The sequence below is a fragment of the Sinocyclocheilus rhinocerous genome, unplaced genomic scaffold (assembly GCF_001515625.1).
Source record: "Sinocyclocheilus rhinocerous isolate Xijiao unplaced genomic scaffold, SAMN03320098_v1.1 scaffold1822, whole genome shotgun sequence".
In the NCBI taxonomy this organism is placed as follows: domain Eukaryota; kingdom Metazoa; phylum Chordata; class Actinopteri; order Cypriniformes; family Cyprinidae; genus Sinocyclocheilus; species Sinocyclocheilus rhinocerous.
Window position 1 is genome coordinate 761,336 of NW_015638936.1, and position 25,469 is coordinate 786,804.

At 35.9% G+C, this 25,469-nt stretch overlaps 2 protein-coding genes across 2 annotated transcripts in view; both read left to right on the top strand.

The window, feature by feature from the left end:
- Positions 1-1,375, top strand: part of LOC107750155 (CDK2-associated and cullin domain-containing protein 1-like) — a 10,678-nt gene extending 9,303 nt beyond the window's left edge. The window contains exons 7-8 of the mRNA XM_016565422.1: positions 363-501; positions 578-1,375. Coding sequence (XP_016420908.1) covers positions 363-501; positions 578-617 — 179 coding nt within the window. The 3' untranslated portion in view covers positions 618-1,375. The remainder of the gene's footprint in view (positions 1-362; positions 502-577) is intronic.
- Positions 1,376-3,333: 1,958 nt separating this feature from the next.
- LOC107750149 (myopalladin-like) lies at positions 3,334-25,109 on the top strand. Its single transcript, XM_016565415.1, has 16 exons — positions 3,334-3,486; positions 5,902-6,771; positions 11,677-11,852; positions 11,955-12,000; positions 12,095-12,494; positions 12,578-12,652; positions 13,380-13,521; positions 13,691-13,714; positions 13,812-13,928; positions 14,063-14,864; positions 14,975-15,701; positions 15,787-16,796; positions 18,243-18,384; positions 21,610-21,831; positions 23,244-23,451; positions 24,931-25,109. Exons 2-16 carry the CDS (start codon positions 5,906-5,908, stop codon positions 25,107-25,109), a joined length of 5,136 nt encoding a protein of 1,711 aa, XP_016420901.1. The 5' UTR covers positions 3,334-3,486; positions 5,902-5,905.
- The last annotated feature ends 360 nt before the right edge of the window (positions 25,110-25,469 follow it).

Genomic DNA, 25,469 nt, shown 5'->3' on the forward strand with positions numbered 1-25,469 from the left:
GATAGACAGACAGATAGATAGACAGACACACAGACAGACACACACAGATAGATAGATGGACAGACAGACACACACAGATAGATAGATAGACAGACACACAGACAGATAGATAGATAGACGGACGGACGGACGGACAGACACAGACACAGATAGATAGATAGATAGATAGATCGCTTTTCAGTTTCAGTTGTTCTGAATGCACAATAATCACAAGTCCGTTTGGAAACAAGTTAAAATGGTTGTCAAGCCAACAATTTCCACTTCTAACATATTTCTTTTTAAAGTTTAAGTAGTGCATTTTAAGTCAAGATGCATTCTGTTAGGATGTCAGTTCAGATCTTATGTGTGTGTTTTTCTTGTAGACTGGGTTCCTCTTGCTCCGGCTCTGTTCTCTAGATTCATTCCTCAGATCGATGCTCCTGCTCTTGAATCTCAGCTCCCGTATTACGCGGCTCAAGATAAAACACTGCAGATGGAGCTTTCTCAGAACGGCTTCTCCAGGTACCGCTGTCTGCAAACCTCAGGCTGTATCTGTAAATAATGTTAAATCACACGACTGACTTCAGCTGTTTCACAGGGGCGATCAGTCGCGGAAGCGAGCGAGCGAAGACTCGTGACGGCGAAGTGGATTTATACACGACTTCGGTGACACGCCCGTGATTACGATTACACTCGCCAACAAGCTGCTGCAATTTAAGCCTTCGTAATTCATTGAAAATCACTTCACAGCAGACTTTATCTGATACAGAGATGCTTCATCTCTTCATGCAGTCCTTTGGGAATTCTCAGTTATTTGGAGGGTTCACAAAAGCATTACACAACTACACAAACATGAGCATCACCTCTACGGTCTTTGTGGGATTGCCTCTTTTCTCTTGCTGTGGATTAGCTTCACAGTATTCATCATATTTCCAGGTTGATGTTTTGAAGCGGGCTGTTGTTTTCCCTTTCTCCTCATTTTTCCTTGCTTTGTCGTTCAGTGAAATCATCCGGTTTGCTGTGATTTCAGAAAAGATGGTAACGTGATGAATGAAGGTATTCAAAATCCAGATTCTTACCCAATTATTGAATTTTTTTTATTTTAGGATCACTACTGTAGTTTTAAACAGTTTTAGTTGACGCGTGATGACCATTTTACCTAATAATAACGTGCCTTTGGCTGTTCGCCGTTTTTTTCAGTTTTAAGTGAAATGTAAAATGCAAGTCAATCATTTATGACAGCTGTTGATTTTTTGTCAAAAAATTGAATCTGGAACCACAACAGTTTGTGAAAAACAGCACAGATAAAGGACATCTGGTGTGATATAAAGGGCTGCTAATAATTTATCTGGAATAAACTCATGACACTGAAACAAGAATTGTGTGTAATAACTTTCATTAAGTCATTACAAAGCAATATTATATATATATAATGCTAAATAGATCATTAGTTAATGGCCATTTCATTCATAAATTTTCATATTTGAACGTATGTGAGATAATATAAGCATTATATAGTAATGTTATAATAATATTGTTTATGGCTTATTATAAAACAAAAAGGATGCAAATTTTTTTTTTGAATAAACGCATGACTCTGACATTAAAATTGTTAATAACTTACAGCGAGTCATTAACAAGCAGTATTAAGTTATATAATGTTAAATAGATCATTAATGCACATTTTATTCATATATTGTCATATTTCAGAGTATATTTAGGCATTATCTAACAATGTTATTCTAATATTGTTTATGTCTTAATAAAGATGATTAAACAGTGCAAGGGAAGCGAAACATTGATCATATTAGGGGTAATTTTTGTTTAACTCCGCTTAAAGACAGTTAAACCAAAGTTAAATAATATTTTTTATGAGAATTTCATTATAACCTCTTTACAAAACGTACAGTGTATGAAATGAGCAAAATGGCGAGCAGAACACTTGAAAATAAACAGTTATTAGCAAATTGAATATGATCTCACTTGTTTTTGTAATTTTCTATTGTTTTGTATTATAGTTCAAATCTAAAAGCATTACAGTGTATGTTTTGCATTGCAATAAAGATGACTGAAGAGAAAATTGTCATGTAATAATGTCACAATGCAAAAGAAAACAGGACGATACGTTATTAATTTGAATATGTTATTCATGTTCCTCATAGAAAACTTGGAAATGTTAGGAAATTTTATATTTCATTTCCAAACCTGGTGAATATGAGTTTTTCTGGTTGAACTCGGCTTAAAGACAGTTAAACCAAAGTTAAATAAATAATATTTTTTATGAGAATTTCGTTATAACCTCTTTACAAAACGTACAGTGTATGAAATGAGCAAAATGGCGAGCAGAACGCCAAGCTTCTGCCCTGGCCGTCCCAGTCCTCTGAGCTGAACCCTGTAGAAGATGAGTGTGGTGAAGCACCGTGTGAATCTGAAGGATCTGGAGAGATCTGGATGAAGGAATGGTCTCTGATCTCTTGTCAGATGTTCTCTAAACTCTTCAGGCAATATAGGAGAAAACTCAGAGCTGATTTTTTGGCAAATGGAGGTTTCAAAAAGTATTGAATAAAAGGGCACCATTAATTGTGTCCAATGTGTATTAGAGAAAAACATTTATTTCATTATGATATTTCCCCCCATTTGAAATTCTTATTCTCCAATGAAAGGTTAGATTTTTGTGAATTTTTTAAAATAAAAATCAAAAGGATTAACAATGCATATTTATTTTCACAGCCGCCTTTGATCATATTTTCCAAGGGTACCAACAATTCTGACCATGGCTGTATATCTATATCTATAATATCTATAATAATGAGATGTTGAGAGTCAATTGTCATGAAAATAATGTAGCGTTGCATCAGTGTCTCAGCAATGGATGCTCTGCAGTGATTACAAACACAACTTTTGTCTTCTCAAGTCATATACTGATGGACTGGAGTGGTGTGGATTACTTGTGGATTATTGTGATGTTTTTATCAGCTGTTTGGACTCTCATTCTGACGGCACCCATTCACTGCAGAGCATCCATTGCTGAGACACTGATGCAATGCTACATTTCTACAAACCTGATGAAGAAACAAACTCATCCTAATCTTGGACGGCCTAAGAGTGAGTACATTTCCAGCAAATGTTCATTTGTGGGTGAACTATTCCTTTAACACCCATCATGCACTGCTTCTGTGTCCTCCAGACTGTAGTAGGTGCTTCACAAAGGTGTCACCCTTCTCCTGACAGCATTCTCACCGGCCAATGAGGAGCGATCGTTCCCTGGCACACGCTTCAAACCCTCCACCTCCCTCAAATAACCTGCCACCGACACTCTGACACATGTTTCTGCTTTACTGGCGGCCAGTCACTGCCTTGCTGCTGTAAACTCCAAGGTTAACTTTGCTCAAGACTAGGAAAAAGCTGTGGCAGCTGCGCTCAGGCCAGCTCTGGAAAGCTGGAGTTAAGTGGTTTCTAAGCAGGTGCAGTAGATCTAGGCATTGTGGACATTCACACAAGTCACAGGTAAAGCACCTTGTTGTCTAATGACTTATTTATCCCACTTAATGCTTTTATTATATGCATGCAAGGCACTCACTTTTTAATATGCTTAACTATGGAGTAAAATTGCATCCATATGTATATGTTTGTCCAGACAGAGTCAGTTTCTATTTTAGTTTGGCATGTCATAACAGTTCCAGAGGTAGTAAATCATAATGCATTGACTCTTATAGAATAGTTTACTGGTCATTCTGCTTTTGCAAAAGTTCTTGTAATGAGTCATATGATTTATAGTGTTGTATTTTGCTCATGTAAAGTGAGCTGTGCTATAATTAGCAGTGACGGGGGGCTGGAGTGTGTTTGCACAGGATTAATGCACACAACAGCTGTCTGCACAGGTCTGCTGGAAGGCCATCGCTGCTGGGCTTAATTGCTCTGATTTGAGTGTCAGTAGCATCTGCAGGCGTATCCTCTTTCTGGATTCAATAACAACAGCGGGCCAATGGTCAAAGCCTTTCTCAGATTTTGCTAGGAGGATTCAAATGTGTTGATATTAGGCTCTAAATATGAATTCTGTTTGTTGTGACACAAAAAGCTCTGAATTATCTAAATCAAATGCTTAAAATGTGCACTGAAAAAAATAGGTGTAGGATTTCAATTAAAATTGCTAGTAAATTTCACAAATAATTGCAAAGAAACAATGAATTACAGTAAATGTGAATTTTTTTTAGTAGTTCATATTTTCTTGTAAAATGTACCAGTGTTATTTTAGTATTATTGAAATGCTATTATAGTTTTTATTCATATTTTGAATCAGTTTTTATATTTTCCATTTTCATTTAATTTTAGTGAAAGTTTTAGTGTTTTTGTTGTGTATTTTTGTCTTTTTTGGTAGTTTTTTATATGTATATATAGTTTTATTTCAGTTTTAGTTATTTTAGTATATGAAGTTAAATGAAATTTAAATGAAAAATGTTGCCTTGCCAACTAGCTGAAATACATTTTCTTAATATTTTATTTTATTTCAGTTAATGTTTATTTTATTTAATGTAACAATGTTATTATGATTTAAATTTTACTTCAAAAGTGTAAATGCATTTTTGTACATTTAATGAAAATGGCATATGCTTTCCAATTTCTTTCTTTTATTGCCTTTTTTTTTTCCATAGAAAACTTTGAAATATCAGGAATTTTTATAATTATTATTTCCAGGCCTGAATGAATAAAATCACTTAGTGAATCTGTGAATGTGAATTTTTCTACTAGTGCTCAGCACCCAATTTTTATTAGTTGATCTTTGTGAGTGCAACTTTGTTAGAAATTATTATTAAAAATCCATATCTAGTTACCAAAAATAACTGGAAAAGATATTCATTGTTCCAAATGTGTTCTGATATTCACAGGGCTCTAAATATCTATTTGATCTTATGTTTTCAGAGGAATATTGTTTGTAGTGGAACAAAAATCTTTTTAAAAAATAAAACAAAAAACCTGAGGTTAAGACATATTATAAAAACAATCTCATCTCTGATTGCAGTATAAATTCAATATCAATATGAAATCAGTGTAGACATATTATGAATTATGTATCCATGCATGCTTAAATAATTTCTACAAGTAGGCATGATATTTATTCAGAAACGTAAGACTAATTTGACGAAAGCTATTCTACTTTTTTTTGGAAAATTATACTATTATACTTTATTGTCATAAAAATTGATAATTATTATTTCCAGGCCTGAAAGAATGAAATCTTATAGTGAATGTGAGTTTTTCTATTTGTGCTCAGCTCTCAATTTTTATTAGTCGCTCTTTGTGAGTGCAGTCTTGTTAGAAATGATTATTAAAAATGCATATCTAGTTACCAAAAACAACAAAGATTTTCATTGTTCCAAATGTGTTCTGATATTCACAGGGCTCTAAATATCTAATGATTGATCTCATGGTTTAAGAGAGATCCTGTATGTAGTGGAACAAACAAAATGCTTGAAATGTAACTGAATGTTTATAGTTTTTATGAAATTTGCTTTTATTCCCTATATGAGTTTTCATATATATATATATATATATACCTGGAAATGTCAGAAATATTACAGTGATTATGAGTTTATCTAGTTGTGTTCAGCTCTAAAATTGCCTGGAAACTGCTTCTTGTGAGTGCAATCTTGTTTAAAATTGTTATTAAAAGTCCAGTTAAAAATAAATGGTATCCTGTTAAGGGGGGGGATTTATGCATATTATAAGAATCAGAATCAGAATCAGAAGAGCTTTATTACCAAGTATGTGGTGATATACTACATTATAAGAACATATACTATGCTACTCTACTCTTTTAGATAATTGGACATTACAGTGGGTTAGCAGAAAGCATTAATAAGCATTAAGCACAAAAATGTCCCTTGATTATTGTCTCAGTGTTCTAAATCTTTTCGTCTCCAGCAGCATGCAGGAGAACAGCATGGATCAGCCCATGTCTTTATCGCAGCTTCTGCGTGAGAGTTACCTGGCCGAGGCCCTAGCTCATCACAGACACGGCGAATCCAGCTGCATAGACAGCCCTCGCCGCCTGGTGTACGGGACGCTCAAGGAGAAAGCGGACGACACAGAGCCACAGTTCCCGGACCTGTCTGCCTTCCTGAGCCAGGAGGAACTGGACAAGAGCGTGGATCTGGCCTGCAAAGCGTTCAGCAGCGATCCTCGAGAACGTGAGGAGAGATCCGACGCACATCCACCAACGAGCCACTATAATCTTCCTTCCAACAAACCCACTCCAGAAACAGAGGTCATTTCAGAAAGACAAACAGTCCAGACTCCCATCCAAGATAATGCGATCAGGAACGTCAGAAGTGCTAGGGAGCCTGCGGCGGATTTCAGAAGACCTCAGAGAAACGCTCCATATGGCTTGGAGACCCAATCCAAGAAGGAGTTCCTCAACAAAGCAGCTGATTTCATAGAAGAGCTTTCGTCTCTGTTTAAAGCCGGCAGCTCCAAGCGAATTCGGCCTCGTGCTTGCAAAACCCACCGGAGCCGATTCCAGAACAAAACCCAGCTTGATGGCACTTCGTACTCCATTAATGCAGAAGATCGAGAAAGACCTATTCTGCTCAACCAGCAGATGGAGGAGCCGATGGAGAAGAGTGGAGTCACGGAGGAGCCTCAGGAGCCGGCTCTGATTCAGAATGAGAGCTCGGAGGAACCCGTGTGTGAACCTCCACACTTCATACAGAAACTCAAAAGCAGGGAGGTTCCTGAGGGCAGTAAATTCCAGTTGGATTGTATCGTCAGAGGACTGCCTGCTCCTGAAGTTCGGTGAGTTTGAACTGCTTTTATTGATGCACATGATTAGTGCATTATTATTACTGTTGCTCATGCAGAAAGCAGCCAACTAGTAAATGCATGAAATAGTCTTTAGCAACTATACACACGCACAGAAAAACTTTTACTCAATTTTTTTTACTAAGAAATTGCAAATCACAAATAATTACTCAGCAATTGCAAGTAATGCATTGATTTAAAGGTGACATATCATGAAAATCTGTAAAAAGGGGCATAATATGTCTCCTTTAAAACATGAGATTTTGAAAGAATGACAGGGTTTTTTCTTGTAAAATGTATTCCAGTAATCTTTGTTTTATTTACAACTTTAAAAAATAATTTGTGTAAATAGCAACGCCTTGACAACACCCTTGTGCATTTAATTGCATTGAATGTGCTCTTGCAGATAATATAATATTAATGAAATAAAAGCATTCTTAAAAAGAGAGACACTTTCGTGACTGTTTCTTAACAGAATTAAGTACTATAATCATTTTTATTTTAAAGTACACTGTAAGTTTTAATAATCTTTTGTTGTACTTTTAAAAAAATGCACTTGTTTTGATGTGTTGACTGACTAAAGCACATGTAAGGTACTTGATTATAATTGTAACTAATTGTAATTAATATTTAAAGTTGATACATTTTAAATGTGCTAATTTGTATAATAGAAATGACATTAACACACATTTTAGTTGATCATAAATGTTTGGCAGTATTCGGAAGTACACTGTAACCATATTTTAAAGACAATAGAAGTAATTATGAAATTGCATATAAAGATATACTATAAGTGGCTCTCTTGGCGATAGTTCACCCAAAAATGAAAAATTGTGTCATCATTTGCTTCAAACCGGTATGAATTTCATTGATATCTCGAACACAAAAGAAGATATTTTGAAGAATGTTGGTAACGAAACAGTTGGCGTATATAGTATAGAGAGAAAAAAAGGTTTGCAACGACATGAAGGTGAGTAAATCATTTTTGATTTTTGGGTGAACTATCCCCTTAAGTTTAAATAATTGCATTTGATATAAATTTGAAGTAGAATATGTTTTCATTTAATTGCAATTAACATGCAATAAAGCGTCCAAACACATTACATTCATTTTGCACTTAAGTATATTCTTTTAAACTATATTATTGCCATAATAAGTACTTATTATTTCCATAACAAATACTTTTTAAGTAGTTTTTTTTCTAAGTACAATAAGAAAAAAAGTGTAGTACTTTTTCACAAGGGACCTGTAACACCGTAGCATCATGGCAACCGTTTTTCTAGCAAATGCATGCTAAACATCTACTTTTTCAAGCATTGCCTGTGAGCACAAAGACGTCTTGTGAAAGCTGACCGTATAACATGCAGTCTGATCTCAGCCATTCTAATTCTGCTACATCTGAAATATGATGCTATGAGAATGCAGTCGAAATCATCGTCCTACGTCTTCAGTAGAGCACAGTTAGCCAAAGAGCAGAAGAGTAAACAAGATATTAAATGTGTACAGAGCTTTGCAAATTATTGCACAATTAGTGCAGGTATGATTATAGTTTATTGTAGCAGTGTTTACTTGGGCACAATGAATGTCTTTTCTGTCCTAATTCATGAAATAAACCGCACAAATGAATGTACTTCCTTACAAAAAAATCATATTTTGGTGATATAAGATGGTACAATGTTATTTTAGTATTGTTTATATACCATTATAGTATTTATTCATATTTTGAATTAGCTTTTTTTATTTTAGTTTTATTATTTTAATATTTCTACAGTATTTAATAGCAGGGGTAGCGGTAGTCATTTTATTCGTTCAAATTATTCTTATTTTATGTTTTTCATCTAATATTTATATTTTATTTTATTTCCTCCATTTCAATGATCAAAAATGATTTTTAATAGTTTTAGTTAACAATGACAACACTGTTCTCTGTGTTGAATGAGTTTCCTCTTTTGTAGTGAGTGTGTTTGTCATGAAATGGTGATAATGTTTATGTTTACTAAAAGCTAATTGCAGAACCGTTTAACCAATCGTTTAACATTAGCTCCTGGCTTGAGGCTAGATGAACTTTAAAGGATGATTATCATAACTTGTAAAGCCTAAAGAGCCGTGTGACTCAGATTGTGGAAATGTGCTGCTCCAGCCGGGATAATCAGCTTGTGCTTCTCTATAAACTGGACATCTCTCATAAAATACGTGCTTTAGTGCTCCAGTGTGCTGAAAAACTGCTAGAATTAGACTTAATAACACGTTATATGTTCCCTTTTCAGTTATGATTTAAAAGTGGATAAATTATGTTTGAGTGAACTATGAAGCTATTTCATCACTACTTCATATAAATTGGGTGTGCTTTTATTTTTATTTTATTTCATTTAATAACTTTGCAAAAATTGGTCATGCTTTTAACATGTTTGCATTTAATAACTACATATAAATGTATCATCCTTTTTTGCATTTAATAACTTTGTATGAATTTATAATGCATTTAACTTTTGTTGTATTTAATAACTTTGTATGAACTGATTTCTGTACATTTAATAGCTTTGTATTTAACATTTTTGCATTTAATAACGTCATATAAATTGACCATACATTTAACGTTTTTGCATTTAATAACATTGTATGAATTGATCATGCACTTAATGTTTTTGCATTTAATGACTTTGTATAAATTGATCATGCACTTAACATTTTTGCAATTAATAACTTTGTATAAATTGATCTTGCTTTTAACGTTTTTGCAATTAATAACTTTGTATAAATTGATCATGCATTTAACGTTTTTGCAATTAATAACTTTGTATAAATTGATCTTGCATTTAACATATTAACATTTAAAAACTTCATATAAACTGATCATGCATGTAACGTTTTTGCATTGAATAACTTTGTATGAACTGATCATGCATTTAACATTTTTGCATTTAATAACCTATTACATAATAAACATAAATTGATGCATTTTCTGTCAGCATAAAGATATCTTGTCAAATCATTGATGAAAGGTTAGTGTAACATTACTCAATGCAAACTTCCCACACTGACAGGTCAAGGAAAGCCGTGCTTTTCTGAGCGTGTCTGTGTGACCGGTGGCGTGTTTGGACAGCTGTTCTCAGCTGACCGAGAGACTGTGATGTCAGAAACATTAGATCATCCCTCCGGTGACCCAAACTTACTTCACTTTTCAACATTTTACTGACAGCACCATTGGAGAACGCTCATCTGACCGTCTGTACATAAATGACATGGCCAATGCTTTCTAGAAGCATTTTACTTAATAGCTTGTCTTTGTAGTAGATTTTCCCAAATCTTAAAACTTTATTTTTGAGTTCTAAATAAGTAAATGATGTAAAAAAAAAAATCCACATAGTTGTTGTAACTACAAATGTCAAGTGTTTCTCTGTCAGAGGCAAATGCCTGCTAAATATCTGACAGATCTATTAGCAGTGTTGGTGAATATATGAGAGGCCATTCTATGTTTAGCTCATGCATGTCGGTCAGGGATGCTGCCGTCCAATTTTAACAGGGGTTCCTGTGCTGTGGGTGAGTCGAGAGGGAAAATAGCCTGAACAGGTGCAGATCTAGCACTGGATGTCTTTCCCCCGCAGCTCAGGCTTTCAAAGTAGAGTCTTACTCATTAGAAATGATCCTCGCTGGCTCATGGATCAAACCCAATACATTTCAGCCATGTCTCGCCCATGGAATGAACCACAACTCGTCTCTTCAGAAGCGCTTTAAATTTCAGCGAGGGAATTTTAGGAAACAGCAGTTAAAGTGAAATAACTGTCGTACGGTCTTCTAGGTAAAGTTGTGGTAAAGTTATATTTGTGGATTCAAGAATATGATTTTAGCCCATTGATTTATTACTGAATGAATGCTGTTTGTCTTGTGTTGCGATGTGGTTCTTATTTTGCTGATGTGTTTGATAAGGAGGACTGATTTTGGATGATTTGTAAGATGCATTGAAATGGGTTTGAATGCCTTCTTTAACACAAAGTGATATATGCAAAAAATAACTTTATTAGTAAATTGCTTCAACCTCACCTCAACAGCTTAATATCTAAAAGTCTGACAACTGTAAGTCAGTTAACTGATTTTTGCCATTGAATGACTAAAGAAAGTCGTCGTGTCAGTAGAGTAAATACAATGAAAATTGTTTATTTGAAAATTTGAAAGTAAATAGCTTTTTCTAATCAACTAGTTTTTCAAGAGAGTCTTCCCTAAAAATTGAAATCTATTCTTTATTTTTGTTATTAGAAAGATTTGTGACCTGTATTTTTGACATTAATTAGGCTGGATTGACCATTTAATATGTCCAAAAGCTATTCATCATACTAAACATTCTGCATTTTAACAACACATTTAATTTGTTTGCATATTGTGATAGACTGAAAATCTAGATGATATTCAGCTATTTTGAGATATATTGCAATTTAACCTTTTTGGTTTTTGTTTTACACGGTGCACATTTTGGCTATCAAACATGAATTGAAAAAAGTCATGATATTGTTGAATAAATGTGGTTTACCGCTGTATTGTAATGCTTGAATTAATGAACTCTGTGACCGCAAATGGTGTTCAAAGGTATTCATTTAGTGTCACTAGCACACTTCAAATTTTAAAATGATGAATTAAATATGCATTTAAGTAAATATGCATTGTATTTGTGTTGTAAATGACCTGGGCTGAAACATTTAGATGTTTGTTTTAGTCTGTTAATGTCAGTATACAACTGAATGTACATTCATTGGATTTTCAACTGAGGTCAAATTAAAACCAGATGCGTTCAGACATTATTTGTGTGCATGTTTTACATTTTCATTCATGAATTTATTGTATTGTGGATGTACTTGTAGATGTGTGTTCCTGTCCAGAATGTAACATTCTGATTGTGTTTTCCAGGTGGTTTTGTGAGGGTAAAGAGTTGGAAAACAGTCCTGATATTCAGATCATCGCTAATGGTGAGCGACACACTCTGATCATAGCAGAGGCGTTTGAAGAAGACACGGGCAGATACTCGTGCTTTGCCTCCAACTTTTATGGCACAGACTCCACCTCAGCAGAAATCTACATTGAGGGTAAGTAAATGACTTATGGACTATTTAATATGAAATATACATTGACTAAATGATTGCAGCTGCAGTCTGAAATGAAGTTTGTATATTTTCATTTTCTATTAGGAGCATCTTCGTCAGATTCTGACGAAGAAAAACATTTTCAAGCAGAGTGAGTTTGTATATTTTCCATTATGAAATCTGTATCTGCAGTACCTTTTGAACCCCTAGGGGTTGAAATCACATGCACACATCTTTATTTCCAGACTTCATGAAAGATCTCCTCAGTCCAAACCTGCTGTGGTCTTGGCAGAACCCAACACATCTGCTGAAGACACCACACCAACTATAACAACCACCTTCGCTGAACCACCAGCACCTTCTGACACAGAAGCAGTGCCACTGACTGAGCTGATTGCTGACCCAAGCTCTAAGCAGGAAGATACAGAACTTCTGAGTTCCAAGGTTGTCAGCTCTGAAATACCTGTCCTAGAACCAACCATATCTGTAGTAGAACCAACCATATCTGTAGTAGAACCATCAACGCCAATATCTGAGGTGGAACCCACTCCACCAATTCCTCCACTGACCATTGCCCCACCATCACCTCCATCCAGCCAAAGTATCTCCGATGTACTGTTAACATCTCAACAGAGCATTTCTGAGGTATGAAAAACACACCAAATCTGCAGTTTTGTTTTTCCACTAATGCATGTGTTTTTCTTACATTCCGTATGTTTTGTTTTCAGACTCTAAATGGCAGCAGTAGTTATCTTCAAAGCTTCGATGTAAGGCCCATGATGGCAGCTCCTGTTTTTACGAAGGTAGAGCAAACACAGCTTGTATTTCTAAATCTTGACATTGAGCGCCAATGAAGTATAAATTAATGCTTGGGGAAAAAAAAAAACATATACGTATTATAATATTTTCACGTGTTTTAAACTTTTGCATGCATGCCTGTCCCAAATCCAGTGAGTCAAAACCTTGGTATGCAGTCAGACTTACGATTTTTGCTTGGCAGGCTGTAAAACCGGCAAATCCAGTGCAAGCCATGTTTAGAAATATCATAAAGCCTTGGTGGTGTCCCAGTTTGACTTGGGCCAGTAAGAAACCAACTAGCAATGCACTATCAACCCCACAGAACACCCTTTAAAATGCATAAAATGCACTGTTCACTCTCAGAAATATTTTTTACCTTTAGGGGTACAACAGTTTGTCACTGGGGCAGTACCCTCAAAGGGACACCTTTGTACCTAAAGGGTGCATGTTAGGAACATAAAAGTACATATTACTACCTTAAGGGTACATATTACTATTCTAGGGTACTATTATGCACCCATTGGGGGTAAAGAAGGTACAAAGGTGTGTCCCTTTGCGGGTATTGCCTAAGTGACAAGCTTTTTTTTTTTGGACAGTGTATAGAGTAGCAATGCCCTGGCAGCTATCCAAAAATCATCATGGCAATAGTTATTATCTTCAGAAAAATTAAAACCTAGTTTTACAGGTTTTCCATTCCATTGTCATTGTACACGATTGTCTCTTTTGCTGTAGAACCTCCAGGATGTCCTGGCTGTAGAGAGTCAGTTGGTAGTTCTCGAGTGCAGAGTAAAAGGCATTCCCTCCCCTAAAGTGGACTGGTACCGGGAGGGAACACTTATTGAAGATTCCCCAGACTTCAGAATCCTTCAGAAGAGTATGTATAATTTTAGTGCGCAGTGCATTTAGATATGTGGTTGGATCCATCCTTGAAAACTGTTGAAAATGTTTCAACTTGTAACTTGAAAGAAAAGTTTACAGTGCTTGACACTTTCTTCTTAAAATTGTTATCTGACAATTCACACATTCTGCTTTTTTCATCCCAGAACCAAGATCTATGGCTGAATCTGGTAGGTGGATTTGATTACCCTTGCTTTGCCAAGGTAATTATTTCATGACTCTAACCACCTAACATTGTACCATTTCTCTGTTTGGTGTGGACATCAGAGGAGATATGTACTTTGGTTATTGCGGAGGTCTTTCCAGAGGATTCTGGAACATTTACTTGCATAGCCAACAATAAATATGGCACAGTTTCCAGTACTGCAGTATTGAGAGTAAAAGGTAATTTAGTTTTATTGTTGAGGAATCTATTATTGGATCAGCTTAAGACTGCTTAAGTTCATAATGAGATAAAAATGAATACATATATCACATCTCAAGTCTAATTCTGAACAATATTTTGTCTGCATCGATAGGACACAATAATAACAGCACCAATCCTAAAACAACAAGCACTTTAACAGTGGAATCCTCCCTCCAAAAGGTTCCGGCAACAGAACTGATGTCAACAACTTTAAAGCATAAACCAGATGTTCCTCTGGTAAACAACAAGCTTCACTCAAGTATGATTTGCCTTGACCCTTTGAGATCTGGATTTAAGCATTCAGACCTTCAGGACTCTGGAACGCCTCGCTCAGATTCCCTAAATCCTCGTACCCTTCGCCATGATCTCACCACTAGCCTACCTAGTCTAAACCCTCTCAGCATTGGAAAATACAGCTCAGATACTTTAAGGACTAGTTTACCTCAGCTAGACCCACTCAGCTTCAGTTCTTCTTCACTGAACTCAGACTCAAACCATAAGCCTCTCAGCTCTAGCACAACACACTTTGATTCAGGAGGGTCAGGTTTTAAGCCTTCCACACAAGTGACCCAAAGTCCACCAAACGGATCAGCCTCCAGCATCACTATGAGCTCTGATGCCTCGGTAGAACCATTACCAAATGGTTCAAAACCAACCCCCAGCCCTTCTGTTACTAGTTTCCCACCAGTAAACTGCAGTAACCATCAAGAGCGACCAACTGTTAAACCCCTACCAGATCCCCCAACTTCTTGCCTCAAGACAAGACCCGAGGGTGTATTAGGGAATCACAACGAATCCAGCTCTAGTTCCCGAGTTGGCCTCCGTGTAACCTTTAAACTCCTGGAAGATGAAGACGAGGAGGAGAAAGGAATGTCATCTAAAGAACCACCACCAGTGTTGGCTAAACCAAAATTGTAAGTACCAACTTTAGAGTGTTGCAAGACAACTTGAGAGTAAAATTATGTTTTAGGACTATCTGAAGTAGAAAACATGCTTGTTTTCCCCTTCTTTTGTCTTATCTTAGAGACCCAGTGCAGCTTCAGATCCTCCACAACCAGGTGCTTTTGGAACAGCGGCAGGAAGATGCCTCCCCAAGCCAAGATTCACCACATTTAGACAGGACAAGTTGTGAGCCACTGCCTGTCAAGCCAACTCACCCTCCTGCAAATTCAGTTCCATCCCAACTCCAACCACCTCCTCTTGTAATGAACTCTGCTCCAATTCCACTGCAGATCCCTGCATCTGTCCCTCTACTTCCTACAACACCTGCTCCCATATTAAAAGCTGTACCTGTATCCCAATTGAGCATGCCTTTAACCAATTCCATGCCCTTGCCTCAACTTACTCCATCAGCCACAACCTTACACAACCACCCTCCAATACCTCAACAAAATCTGGTTCCTACTACTTTAAGTACTGTTCCACCGGGTATAGTTCCCTCTAACCTACTAACCCAACCGAATGTGGTGCCCACTCCTCCTCAGCTGAATTTGGGGCCAATTTCACCCAATGTGGCTCCAGTTACCCCTATGCCAAGTGTGATCCCAACAATCCCAATAACTCAACCAGGAGGAGCTCCCAACATCCCTATGCCTATAAATTTGGGACCTTCTGCACGTTTTCCTCAACTTATCATGGCTCCAACCACCCAATCAAACCCCAACCATGTGGCCAATGTTCCACCCGTTACTTCTTCCACTCATATTTCACAAATAAACATGAATCCAACCATGCAGATATACTCTGTTCCCGTTAGTGACACGAGTGTCCACAACCTTACACAACCACCCTCCAATACCTCAACAAAATCTGGTTCCTACTACTAACCTACTAACCCAACCGAATGTGGTGCCCACTCCTCCTCAGCTGAATTTGGGGCCAATCTCACCCAATGTGGCTCCAGTTACCCCTATGCCAAGTGTGATCCCAACAATCCCAATAACTCAACCAGGAGGAGCTCCCAACATCCCTATGCCTATAAATTTGGGACCTTCTGCACGTTTTCCTCAACTTATCATGGCTCCAACCACCCAATCAAACCCCAAACATGTGGCCAATGTTCCACCCGTTACTTCTTCCACTCATATTTCACAAATAAACATGAATCCAACCATGCAGATATACTCTGTTCCCGTTAGTGACACGAGTGTTGCCAGAACACAGGCACTGATGTCACCTAATGCATCAGTGGTGAACAACACTGGACCAAAGTTAAATACCACCACAAGTTCTCATCCCAGCATGGCTCCACAAGACACACATTCTCAAGGTGTGTCGTATCCACCCCTGAGTAAAATCACCTCACCACATCAAGTGAGAAATCAACCTGCACCCATCCCGAGTCCAATGTCTCCACCTCCGTTGATTGACACCCAGCCTCCACTTCCCGGGATTATTCCGATCTCCACCAAGAGCTTCACCTACACAAGGCCGAAGGAGTTCATCGCAGCCCAGATGCTCTCTCCTATCAGGAGTCCTTCCCCAACCGAGTCTCCTGTTCCAATGCTCCATGAATTAGCTGCACAGATATTCCCGAAGTCGACACGGGAGCTCACGTCGCCCGTCAACCAGTTATCTCCGTCCCCAAGAAAGTTCCCAACAAGAGTTCTGGAGTGTCCAAGCAGCCCACCATATGTGTCCTCACCACCTCTACTGCCTCCTGGACTGGTGAATTCACTGTTTTCTTTTAGAACTCAGTCACCCCCACAAGCTTCTTCACCAACGTCTAGCAACTCCACTCCTAGCCCCATCCAAAATCCAGTGGCCTTCCTTAGTTCAGTCCTTCCTTCACTTCCAATATCTCCTCCGACCAATGCCATGGGCCTGCCGAAGAGGGCCCCACCTGGGTAAGCATACACAAACACAACATTTCATTATAACAGAGGTTCTCAACCCTGCTCCTTGGGATCCACTCTCCTGCAGAGTTTAGCTCCAACCCTAATCAACCACACCTGAAGGAAATCAAGTTCTTTAGGGTAGCTTGAAAATGCACATGCAGGTGTGCTGAAGCAGGTTGGAAATAAACTGTACAGGACAGTGGGTTCCCAGGAGTAGGGTTGAAGACCTCTGCATTATAATATTGTAATATCATAAAATGGTTTAAAGGTCACACTTTCTCTTAAAGGGGTTATGATGACATGGATTTTTTTTTTTAATAGGTTTCTTGAGTTTACTTATGTTAATAAAGTTTTTTGCTAAAAAAAACAACTAATAAATATGTGGGAAAACAGTCATTTCCAGACAAAGCATTATGAAATCATTTACTTACGTTTGTGATGCAGCTGCAGTCAGATCTAGCACCGCTTCATCTTTCAACAAATGTTTCTTTGTGAACTCTCCATTACACTGTGCCTCGTTTACAAAACAAAATGCTCTGATCGATCCTCAGACACAATCCAGGACACCATTAAAAATAAACTATCCACTTGTTCCTTACGCTGGGATCCTTCTGATATCTGTACAAAGACGTGAACGAGCTGATTAAACCAAACGCGTCAAAGCGAACATTCTTTCACTCCATTTGTCCTGTTGATGACCGACTCGAGCGCGTGCACTGTCAGAAAGTGAATGCACATCTGTATACTGTATCCAGTGTAGACAAGACAGCGGCAGTGATTGTAATTTCTGTTTGCTTTTGACGCAAAGCGACACTCGCATTCAGCGTGACAAGTGTCCGTTAAGCTGTTAAGCGTCTGAACACCAGTGGGCGGGGCCTATGGTGAGAAGATGACTATTCGTCAATGTCTTGCTCTGGAGGCAGTGTTTATGCAATTGACTGGGGCTAGGTGATGTCACCTTGCCCCTCGGATCCAAAACGAGCCGTTTTTGGAGCTTGATTAAATAAATGCTTTGTTTATAATGAGGAGGACATAGGATCTATGAAACTTGCAGGTTGTTTTAATGGTACAAAGACCTCTTATATCCCAAAAGATCAAGGCAAATTTGATTTCTCATGCTATGACCCCTTTAAAGGGATTTTTGTGGAATATCCTGGCTGTTTTTTTTTTCAATACAACGAATGTGAGTTGAGAACTAGGGGTCTCAGTTTTCAGAAAGGATGCAAAGTACCATAAAAGTGGTCTATATTCCAGATATTTGAAGCCTAATCTAAGATAGCACTTAATCATAGTTAATCATTGTGACTAGACTGAACTGACTAGTTAATGTAATGACACTATGGTCTTTTTAGAGCTGTTTTACAGCAGAATTGGACTTTTCTTAAATATATATACACGTATTTGTATCATATTTTAATGCCTTACCTCAGTCTCATTGTGTTACTTCATGTTCAGGCCTCAAGGTGCACTAAAGAAGAATCAAAGAGGTTCCAGACTCATGTCTGATGATGACATCCGCGAGAGCAAGGAAACACTGTTACAAGATATTGAGAAGAAATTGCGATTTAAAGATGAACAGCTTCGTTTTGGACAGCAGGTATGTGGTGTCATAAATATTACAAAGATGGGTTTTGTTGTGTATAGTACAAATAGTAGGCCTAGGCCATGCTTTTGCAGGATTGACAGACACAATTCAGTTATATAAAATTGCTAATCTTCAAAATTGCACTGAAATCATGCGTTTTAAACCATATGAGTTTAAACTTCTGATATATGGTTTTCTGAGCGCACACATCCGAAGCACACGCACAGAAAGCGGCTGTCACAGCATGTGAGTACTAAACCAAGTTCTCATTCACACACAAGTTTACGTTAAAAACACACACGAGTTACATAAAACAGTGGGTTATGTCTGTGAAGGTAAACAGCTGGGAAATAAATGGTTAATCTTTTTCATGTTTCCTTGTTTGGTAGATGCACCGGGGACCTGATTATAGCACTTAAAACCTGGAAAAGTCCGATTTTCATGATATGTCACCTTTAACGACGATCTTCTCATTTAATAATCAGTTTCAATGTTTTCACATTCTAACACATTTCATGTGTCAAATGTGCGTCCGCATGATGCACCATATTAACACCTTTTACACGCTGAAGTGTTTCTTGTCATGACAACATAACATGATAAAAACACTATTTATCACACGTGTGTCTTGATGTGTGACTAGTGTTTGTGTTTACATCATCGTCATTCATCCTGTCCTCCATAGAAACAGAGTTATGGGGGGGACGTGAGCCGCCCGCTCGGACCAAACATTCCCACCGCAACTGTCATTAACTATAACGAGGTACAAGGACTTTTCTCCATTGCAAGCAGTGCTTTGTTCTGAAGTGCATTAGTTTCATAATATAAGAATTGATTTTGATTAAAACAAGAAACAAGATGATCCTGAGCTAATATAAAGCTGCGGCTTTTTTCCACTAATGAAACTGCATGGATTTCATGAACACTTTACAATAAGGTTACATCTGTTTACATTAGTTAACTATATCAGTTAACATTAACAATGGAAAATACTTTGATAATTTTAGTTAATTTAATGTATGTCTTAATATTATGAGCTGACGTGAACTAAAAATAAACAGTTGTATTTTTATTAAGAAACGTTTAATATTTTATATATAATAAATTAGATTAGTATAGAGATAAATTAGATATGACATATTAGAATATTAGATTAGATTTATAAATACTATAACAAATGTCTTCCTATTTAATGTTAGTTATTGCATTAACTAATGTTAACCAATGGGACCGTATATTGTAAAGTGTTACCATTATGTTATGTAAATTTAATATATGAATGTTTAAGGCCATAATTATTTTCAAATCTGCACATTTTAACATTAAATCCTGAAGTCAGAATCATTTAACAAATATTAAAAATATAGCTGCGTCCTTGTTAATTGTAACTAGTACTCTAACTCAAATTCTATCACAAAAGATTATGCATGAGCAACTTGAGTTTAATTTAATGCTATACTAACTACATGAGAATATTAATATCAGTGTTCAATGGATATCTCAAACAGAAACAATAATGACATGAGCACTACATTAGACCACCACAGTTCAGTTCAGTGTCTATGTGAATGAAATCTGAATGCAAACAGTATCTGTGAGTAAACATGAGCGCTGGGCTTGAGAGACTAGACAGAGATAGGAATGAACAGGGCTCTTCTGTAATATAAATAGAGGTGACTGCATTCAGACATCCAGAACTGAAGGCGAGCTGTTACCCGACAGGCCTATTGAGATATAATAGGTACTTTTAAAATAGGATGGTGTGTTAAAGGGTTCATATCATAGCTATTTAGTAACCTAGTTTTTATTTGTGTATTTATTTATTTTGACACCAAAAACATTCATAATTTAGTTATATATGACCATTTTTCATTCTTTCTCTAACCCCCAGAAAATATGTTTCCACCACAGAATAAAAACATTTGCGATTTTATCTCACAATCTTCAGAAATTCTGAGTTTACTTCTAGCAATATCTAGCTTTATTTGTTTTTGCCACAAGTTTAAAAAAATGCTAAATGTGATTCAGTTCTGAGTTTAAATCTCACAATTCTGGCTTTTCCCCTCTGAATTCTTTGTTTAAATCTTACAATTTTTACTTTTTTCTCAGAATTCTGAGTTTAAATCTCACAATTCTGTTTTATTTGTTTTTGCCACGGGATAAAAAAAAAAACACTAAATTCGACTTTTATTTCACAATTCTGAGTTTAAATCTCACAATTCTGGCTTTTCCCCTCTGAATTCTTTGTTTAATCTTACAATTTTTACTTTTTTCTCAGAATTCTGAGTTTAAATCTCACAATTCTGGCTTTTCCCCTCTGAATTCTTTGCTTAATCTTACAATTTTTACTTTTTTCTCAGAATTCTGAGTTTAAATCTCACAATTCTGTTTTATTTGTTTTTGCCACGGGATTAAAAAAAAAACACTAAATTCGACTTTTATTTCACAATTCTGAGTTTAAATCTCACAATTCTGGCTTTTTCCCTCTGAATTCTTTGTTTAATCTTACAATTTTTACTTTTTTCTCAGAATTCTGAGTTTACATCTAGCAATTCTGCCTTATTTGTTTTTGCCACTGGATAAAAAAAACAAACATAAAATTCGACTTTTATCTCACAATTCTGAGTTTAAATCTCACAATTCTGGCTTTTCTCATAATTCTGAGTTTAAATCTTACAATTTTTACTTTTTTCCTCAGAATTCTGAGCTTAAATCTTGCAATTCTGACTTTTTTTTATTAGAATTCTAAGATTAAATCTTGCAATTCTGACTTTTTTTTTTTAGAATTCTAAGATTAAATCTTGCAATTCTGACTTTTTTCCAAGAATTGCAAATTGTGAGAAGTTGTGAGCCGCTATTACCTTCATATAGGTTATGTTATAGTGTTATAGGCCTATTATCGCCACAAAGCCCGCTTCTTATTGTAATTGGTTTACATGTTGTAAAATGTGTCATGCAAATATACAAGTTCACACTGATTGTTGAAAATAACCTGACCACTGATTAGCCTTGTCATATATCACATATCTCTGTTTGTTGTTATTTTTAGACATTACTATGATCAGTTTGGTTGTTTAATTATGCGACTGTTCTGGAAACTTTAACATTTAGGTAGCTGTGGGCTATGTTTCCACAGAACCTGGAAAAAGTAGTAAATATGAAAGTTTAGTTAATATGAAAACATAAATGTGACACATTCATGAATGATTTCAGGTAATAAGTTCATGTGTTTTGTAGGAATACAAGGTGTCGAGCTTTGAGCAGAGGCTACTGAGTGAGATCGAGTTTCGTTTGGAAAGAACTCCAGTTGAAGAGTCGGACGATGAAGTTCAGCACGATGAAATTCCCTCTGGAAAATGCATCGCGCCCATCTTCGACAAGAAACTGAAGCACTTCAGGGCTGTGGAAGGGATTCCTGTCACATTTACCTGTAAAGTTGTTGGAATTCCAATTCCTAAAGTGAGTTTTTGACAGCATGTGATGTTCTTTTAATGCATGCACAGAAAATAACACTTTTATTGTGTTCTCTTTATGGTTCAAAGTTTGGGATTGGTAAGATTTTTTTTTATATGTTTTTGAAAGAAGTCTTTTCTGCTCTCCAAGGCTGCATTTATTTGATCAAAAAATACAATAAATGTATTCCTGTGATCAAAGCTGAATTTTCAGCATCATTACTGCAAGGATTTTAACCAAATATATTCAATCTTGATTTTTGTAAAATGTTGCAATAAGATGTTAATATTTTTTGTGAAAAATTACAGATTTGGACATATAAGGATATATATATACTAGTGCTGTCAAACGATTAATCGCGATTAATCGTGTTAAATGCAATTATTTTAACTTAAGAAGGTAGAGAGCAGGACTTGTCCTAAAACAAGAACGCATTTTGGTTTTAGGTTTTAGGACAACTCTGATGAAAGTTTTGATCCACTTCAAATGTTGACTAGTGTGTGAGTTTTTAAATATTAACATATATAGAAGGTGCAAAGTGTCATTCACACAAACACCAAACACCATCACGGTAACACACATGAAACTGAAATAATGCAATAAACATTAATTTAACAACATTAGGTGTAACACACAACCCTAATATACAAAACCGATAAGAAAAAACTAAGAAGAAACATTGTTATTTCAACAAAAAAACATCAAATTTGAAATGTAACGCAGGGAATTCTGGGAATGTCAATTTACGGTTATTCACTGTAAATTATACGGTCTTTTTCACTTCCAAAAACGGTATACTACCGTAAAATTAATGTCCAATATATGTAATGTCCAATACAGTTTTTCACCGTATATAGTAGGGGTATATAGTAGGGTAAATTCCCCTACTATATACCATTAACCATTTAACAGGTTTTTACTGTAGCATTTTTTTGACAGTCTTTTACCGTTAAATTCACGGTCATTTTTTACAGTGTACTGTAAATTTAAATGAGAGATGTTGCCTTGGCAACTAGATGAAATAAAATAACATTTTATATTTTATTTCAGTTTTCATCCATTTCATTTCAAGCAACAATTTATTTATTTATTTAATGGTTTTAATATTAGTTTCAGTTTTAGTTTAGGTAATAACACGGATTTACAACATACTTTAAATAAAAAATTCTAATTTGACATATTTACAAAGTGCACTTTTTAAATGTACTTAAAGAAACCTGGTCATGAAAGTCACTTAAGTGGCTTTGTATTCCGTTGTATCGTTTAAAACTATTAAAACCAAAATTCCAAAATGCTTGAAAAGTCCAAATACTTTTTGAGAAAGCTGTCTGTTATCCAATACAATGACACGTAACATTGCAGAAAACTTGAAGCTGCATGTTTTGTCTTCATGCTCTGAACCCTCCTCTGCTGTTTAGGTGAGTGGGTTACCTCATCCTGAAATCATGTGGCTTCTCAACGGGAAGCCCATATATCCAGACCTCACTCACCGAATGCTCGTGAGAGAAAACGGGATCCATTCTCTGGTTATTGACCCTCTGACTCAAGCCGATGACGGGACGTACACCTGCATCGCCTCAAATAAAGCGGGACAGAGTTCATTCGGCCTCGAGCTCAGAGTAGTGGGTAAGAGCCGGATCGTTTCTGAATGTCCTTTTAACATTAAAATACTAGAAAGCCCATTTCTGCCACACAAGAAAAAAAACGTGTATTGGTAAATCACAATTATGACTTGGAATGACACAAATCAAAATTATGAGATAGAAATTCAAAACAAATTGAAATTATGGCATACTAAGTCATTATGAGATGAAAAGTCATAATTATGACAATAAAAATTCTTTATGACTTAGCATATCTTATGATGACTTTATCTCATAATATTGAATTTTAAGTAACTCAATAATTTTATAATTCCATACTTACTCATTTTTGACTATCATAAATTCAGCCTTGTACATCAATTTCAACCTTTTATGTCATAATTATGACTTAGTATGTCATAATTTCGATGTATGCTAGTTTAGATTTTTCTCACAATTATGACTATTATATTTATAATTTTATGCCATAATTGATTTTTTTTTGTCAAAATTATGACGTCTCATAATTCTAACTTTTTATCTAATAATTATGACTTTTCATAATTTCGGCATATCTCATACTTATACAATTTTTTTAATCTTGTCAGATAAAACATTGCGACTATAAGATAAATTATAATTATGACAAAAAGTAAATCAAGTCAAAATTGACAAAAGTCAAAAATATTAACAAATATCTAAAAATTATGACTTTATGCCATAATTTTGACTTCTTGTCTCAGATTTTGTACTTTTTATGTCATCATTTCGACTTGTTGATTTATTAAATCACAGTTACGAGTTATAAAGTCAGTATTGTGAGCAGGGCCGCATTAAGACAGCACTGGGCCCCGGGGCAATGACTTACTGCAGGGCCCCCCATCACAATAATGATATATATAGCTTAAAATAGGATTACAAATTAAATTAAACTACTATATTACACTCTATCTAAAACTATTTTAAATGTAATATTTCTAATTATTCTAATAATTAAAAATTAAATTAAACTACTATATTACACTCGATCTAAAACTATTTTAAATGTAATATTTCTAATTATTTTAAGACATTTTTCTAATAATTACAAATTAAATTAAACTACTATATTACACTATCTAAAACTATTTTAAATGTAATATTTCAAATTATTTTAAGGAATTTTTCTAATATTAATTAATCTAATTATTAATGTAGGTATCTAATTAATTAAATTCATCTTATCATTTGTATCTTAGTTCATTTGTCATACTGTAGGTACTAGTGAAGTGAACTGCAAAAAGTTGATTAATAAAGATGAGAAATTTTAAAAGTAATGGTAACCATAAAGCACCTAAAATATACATTTACTGTATATTATATTGTACAACTGTATTACATTTAACCCAGAAAGATGTTGAAAGGTGTAGTTGTGTCAACTATGTGACTACAAATAAATAAATAAGTTGCTCACAGCATGCAACCCAAGTGCGAAAGATTTTCTTAATTGCACAGTTATGTCCAAACGTGTTGTTTTCTGCAGCTCAGTGGTATCAGCACTTTCATGCACCGATGAAGAAAACGCAGCTCAGCGGGAGTCGATACGCTGCTCTCACCGGCCAGGGTCTGGATATAAAGTCAGCATTTTCCATGAGCGACAATGGCCCCGTCATAATCTCTGCCTCTCAACCAGAGCGAAGGGTAGAAAGTGAGGAGCTGTAGATGCTCGCAGGTTAATGATGGCGCACAGAGGATTTAAAGACAACACGTTGTGTTGAGTGGTTGGAGTAACGATCTAAAAGCAAACAAGGATCTGATGTTTCTGCACTCATTTGTAGTTGTATGTGTCTTTACACGGGCCTATCCAGTGGTGTAGTGGTGCCTGGAGAAGTGGGTATACTCTTAATTTATGCCCCATGACGTGTGTTATAAACAGTGACGTGTAAAACTAGTCTTGTATATTTAGTTCACCCCGAAATCGGCCAGTAGTATTTGCATATTGTCACTTAACTTCTGCTGCTTGACTTCACGGAGTAAGAATCATTATGAAATTAAAATTTGCCACAGAAGAGGTGCAGATTT

Coding starts and splice junctions, on each gene's coding strand:
- LOC107750149 (XM_016565415.1), top strand. CDS start 5,906: ATGCAGGAGAACAGCATGGATCAGCCCATGTCTTTATCGCAGCTTCTG. Junction 6,772..11,676: donor CTGCCTGCTCCTGAAGTTCG/GTGAGTTTGAAC, acceptor TGTGTTTTCCAG/GTGGTTTTGTGAGGGTAAAG. Junction 12,001..12,094: donor GAAAAACATTTTCAAGCAGA/GTGAGTTTGTAT, acceptor CTTTATTTCCAG/ACTTCATGAAAGATCTCCTC.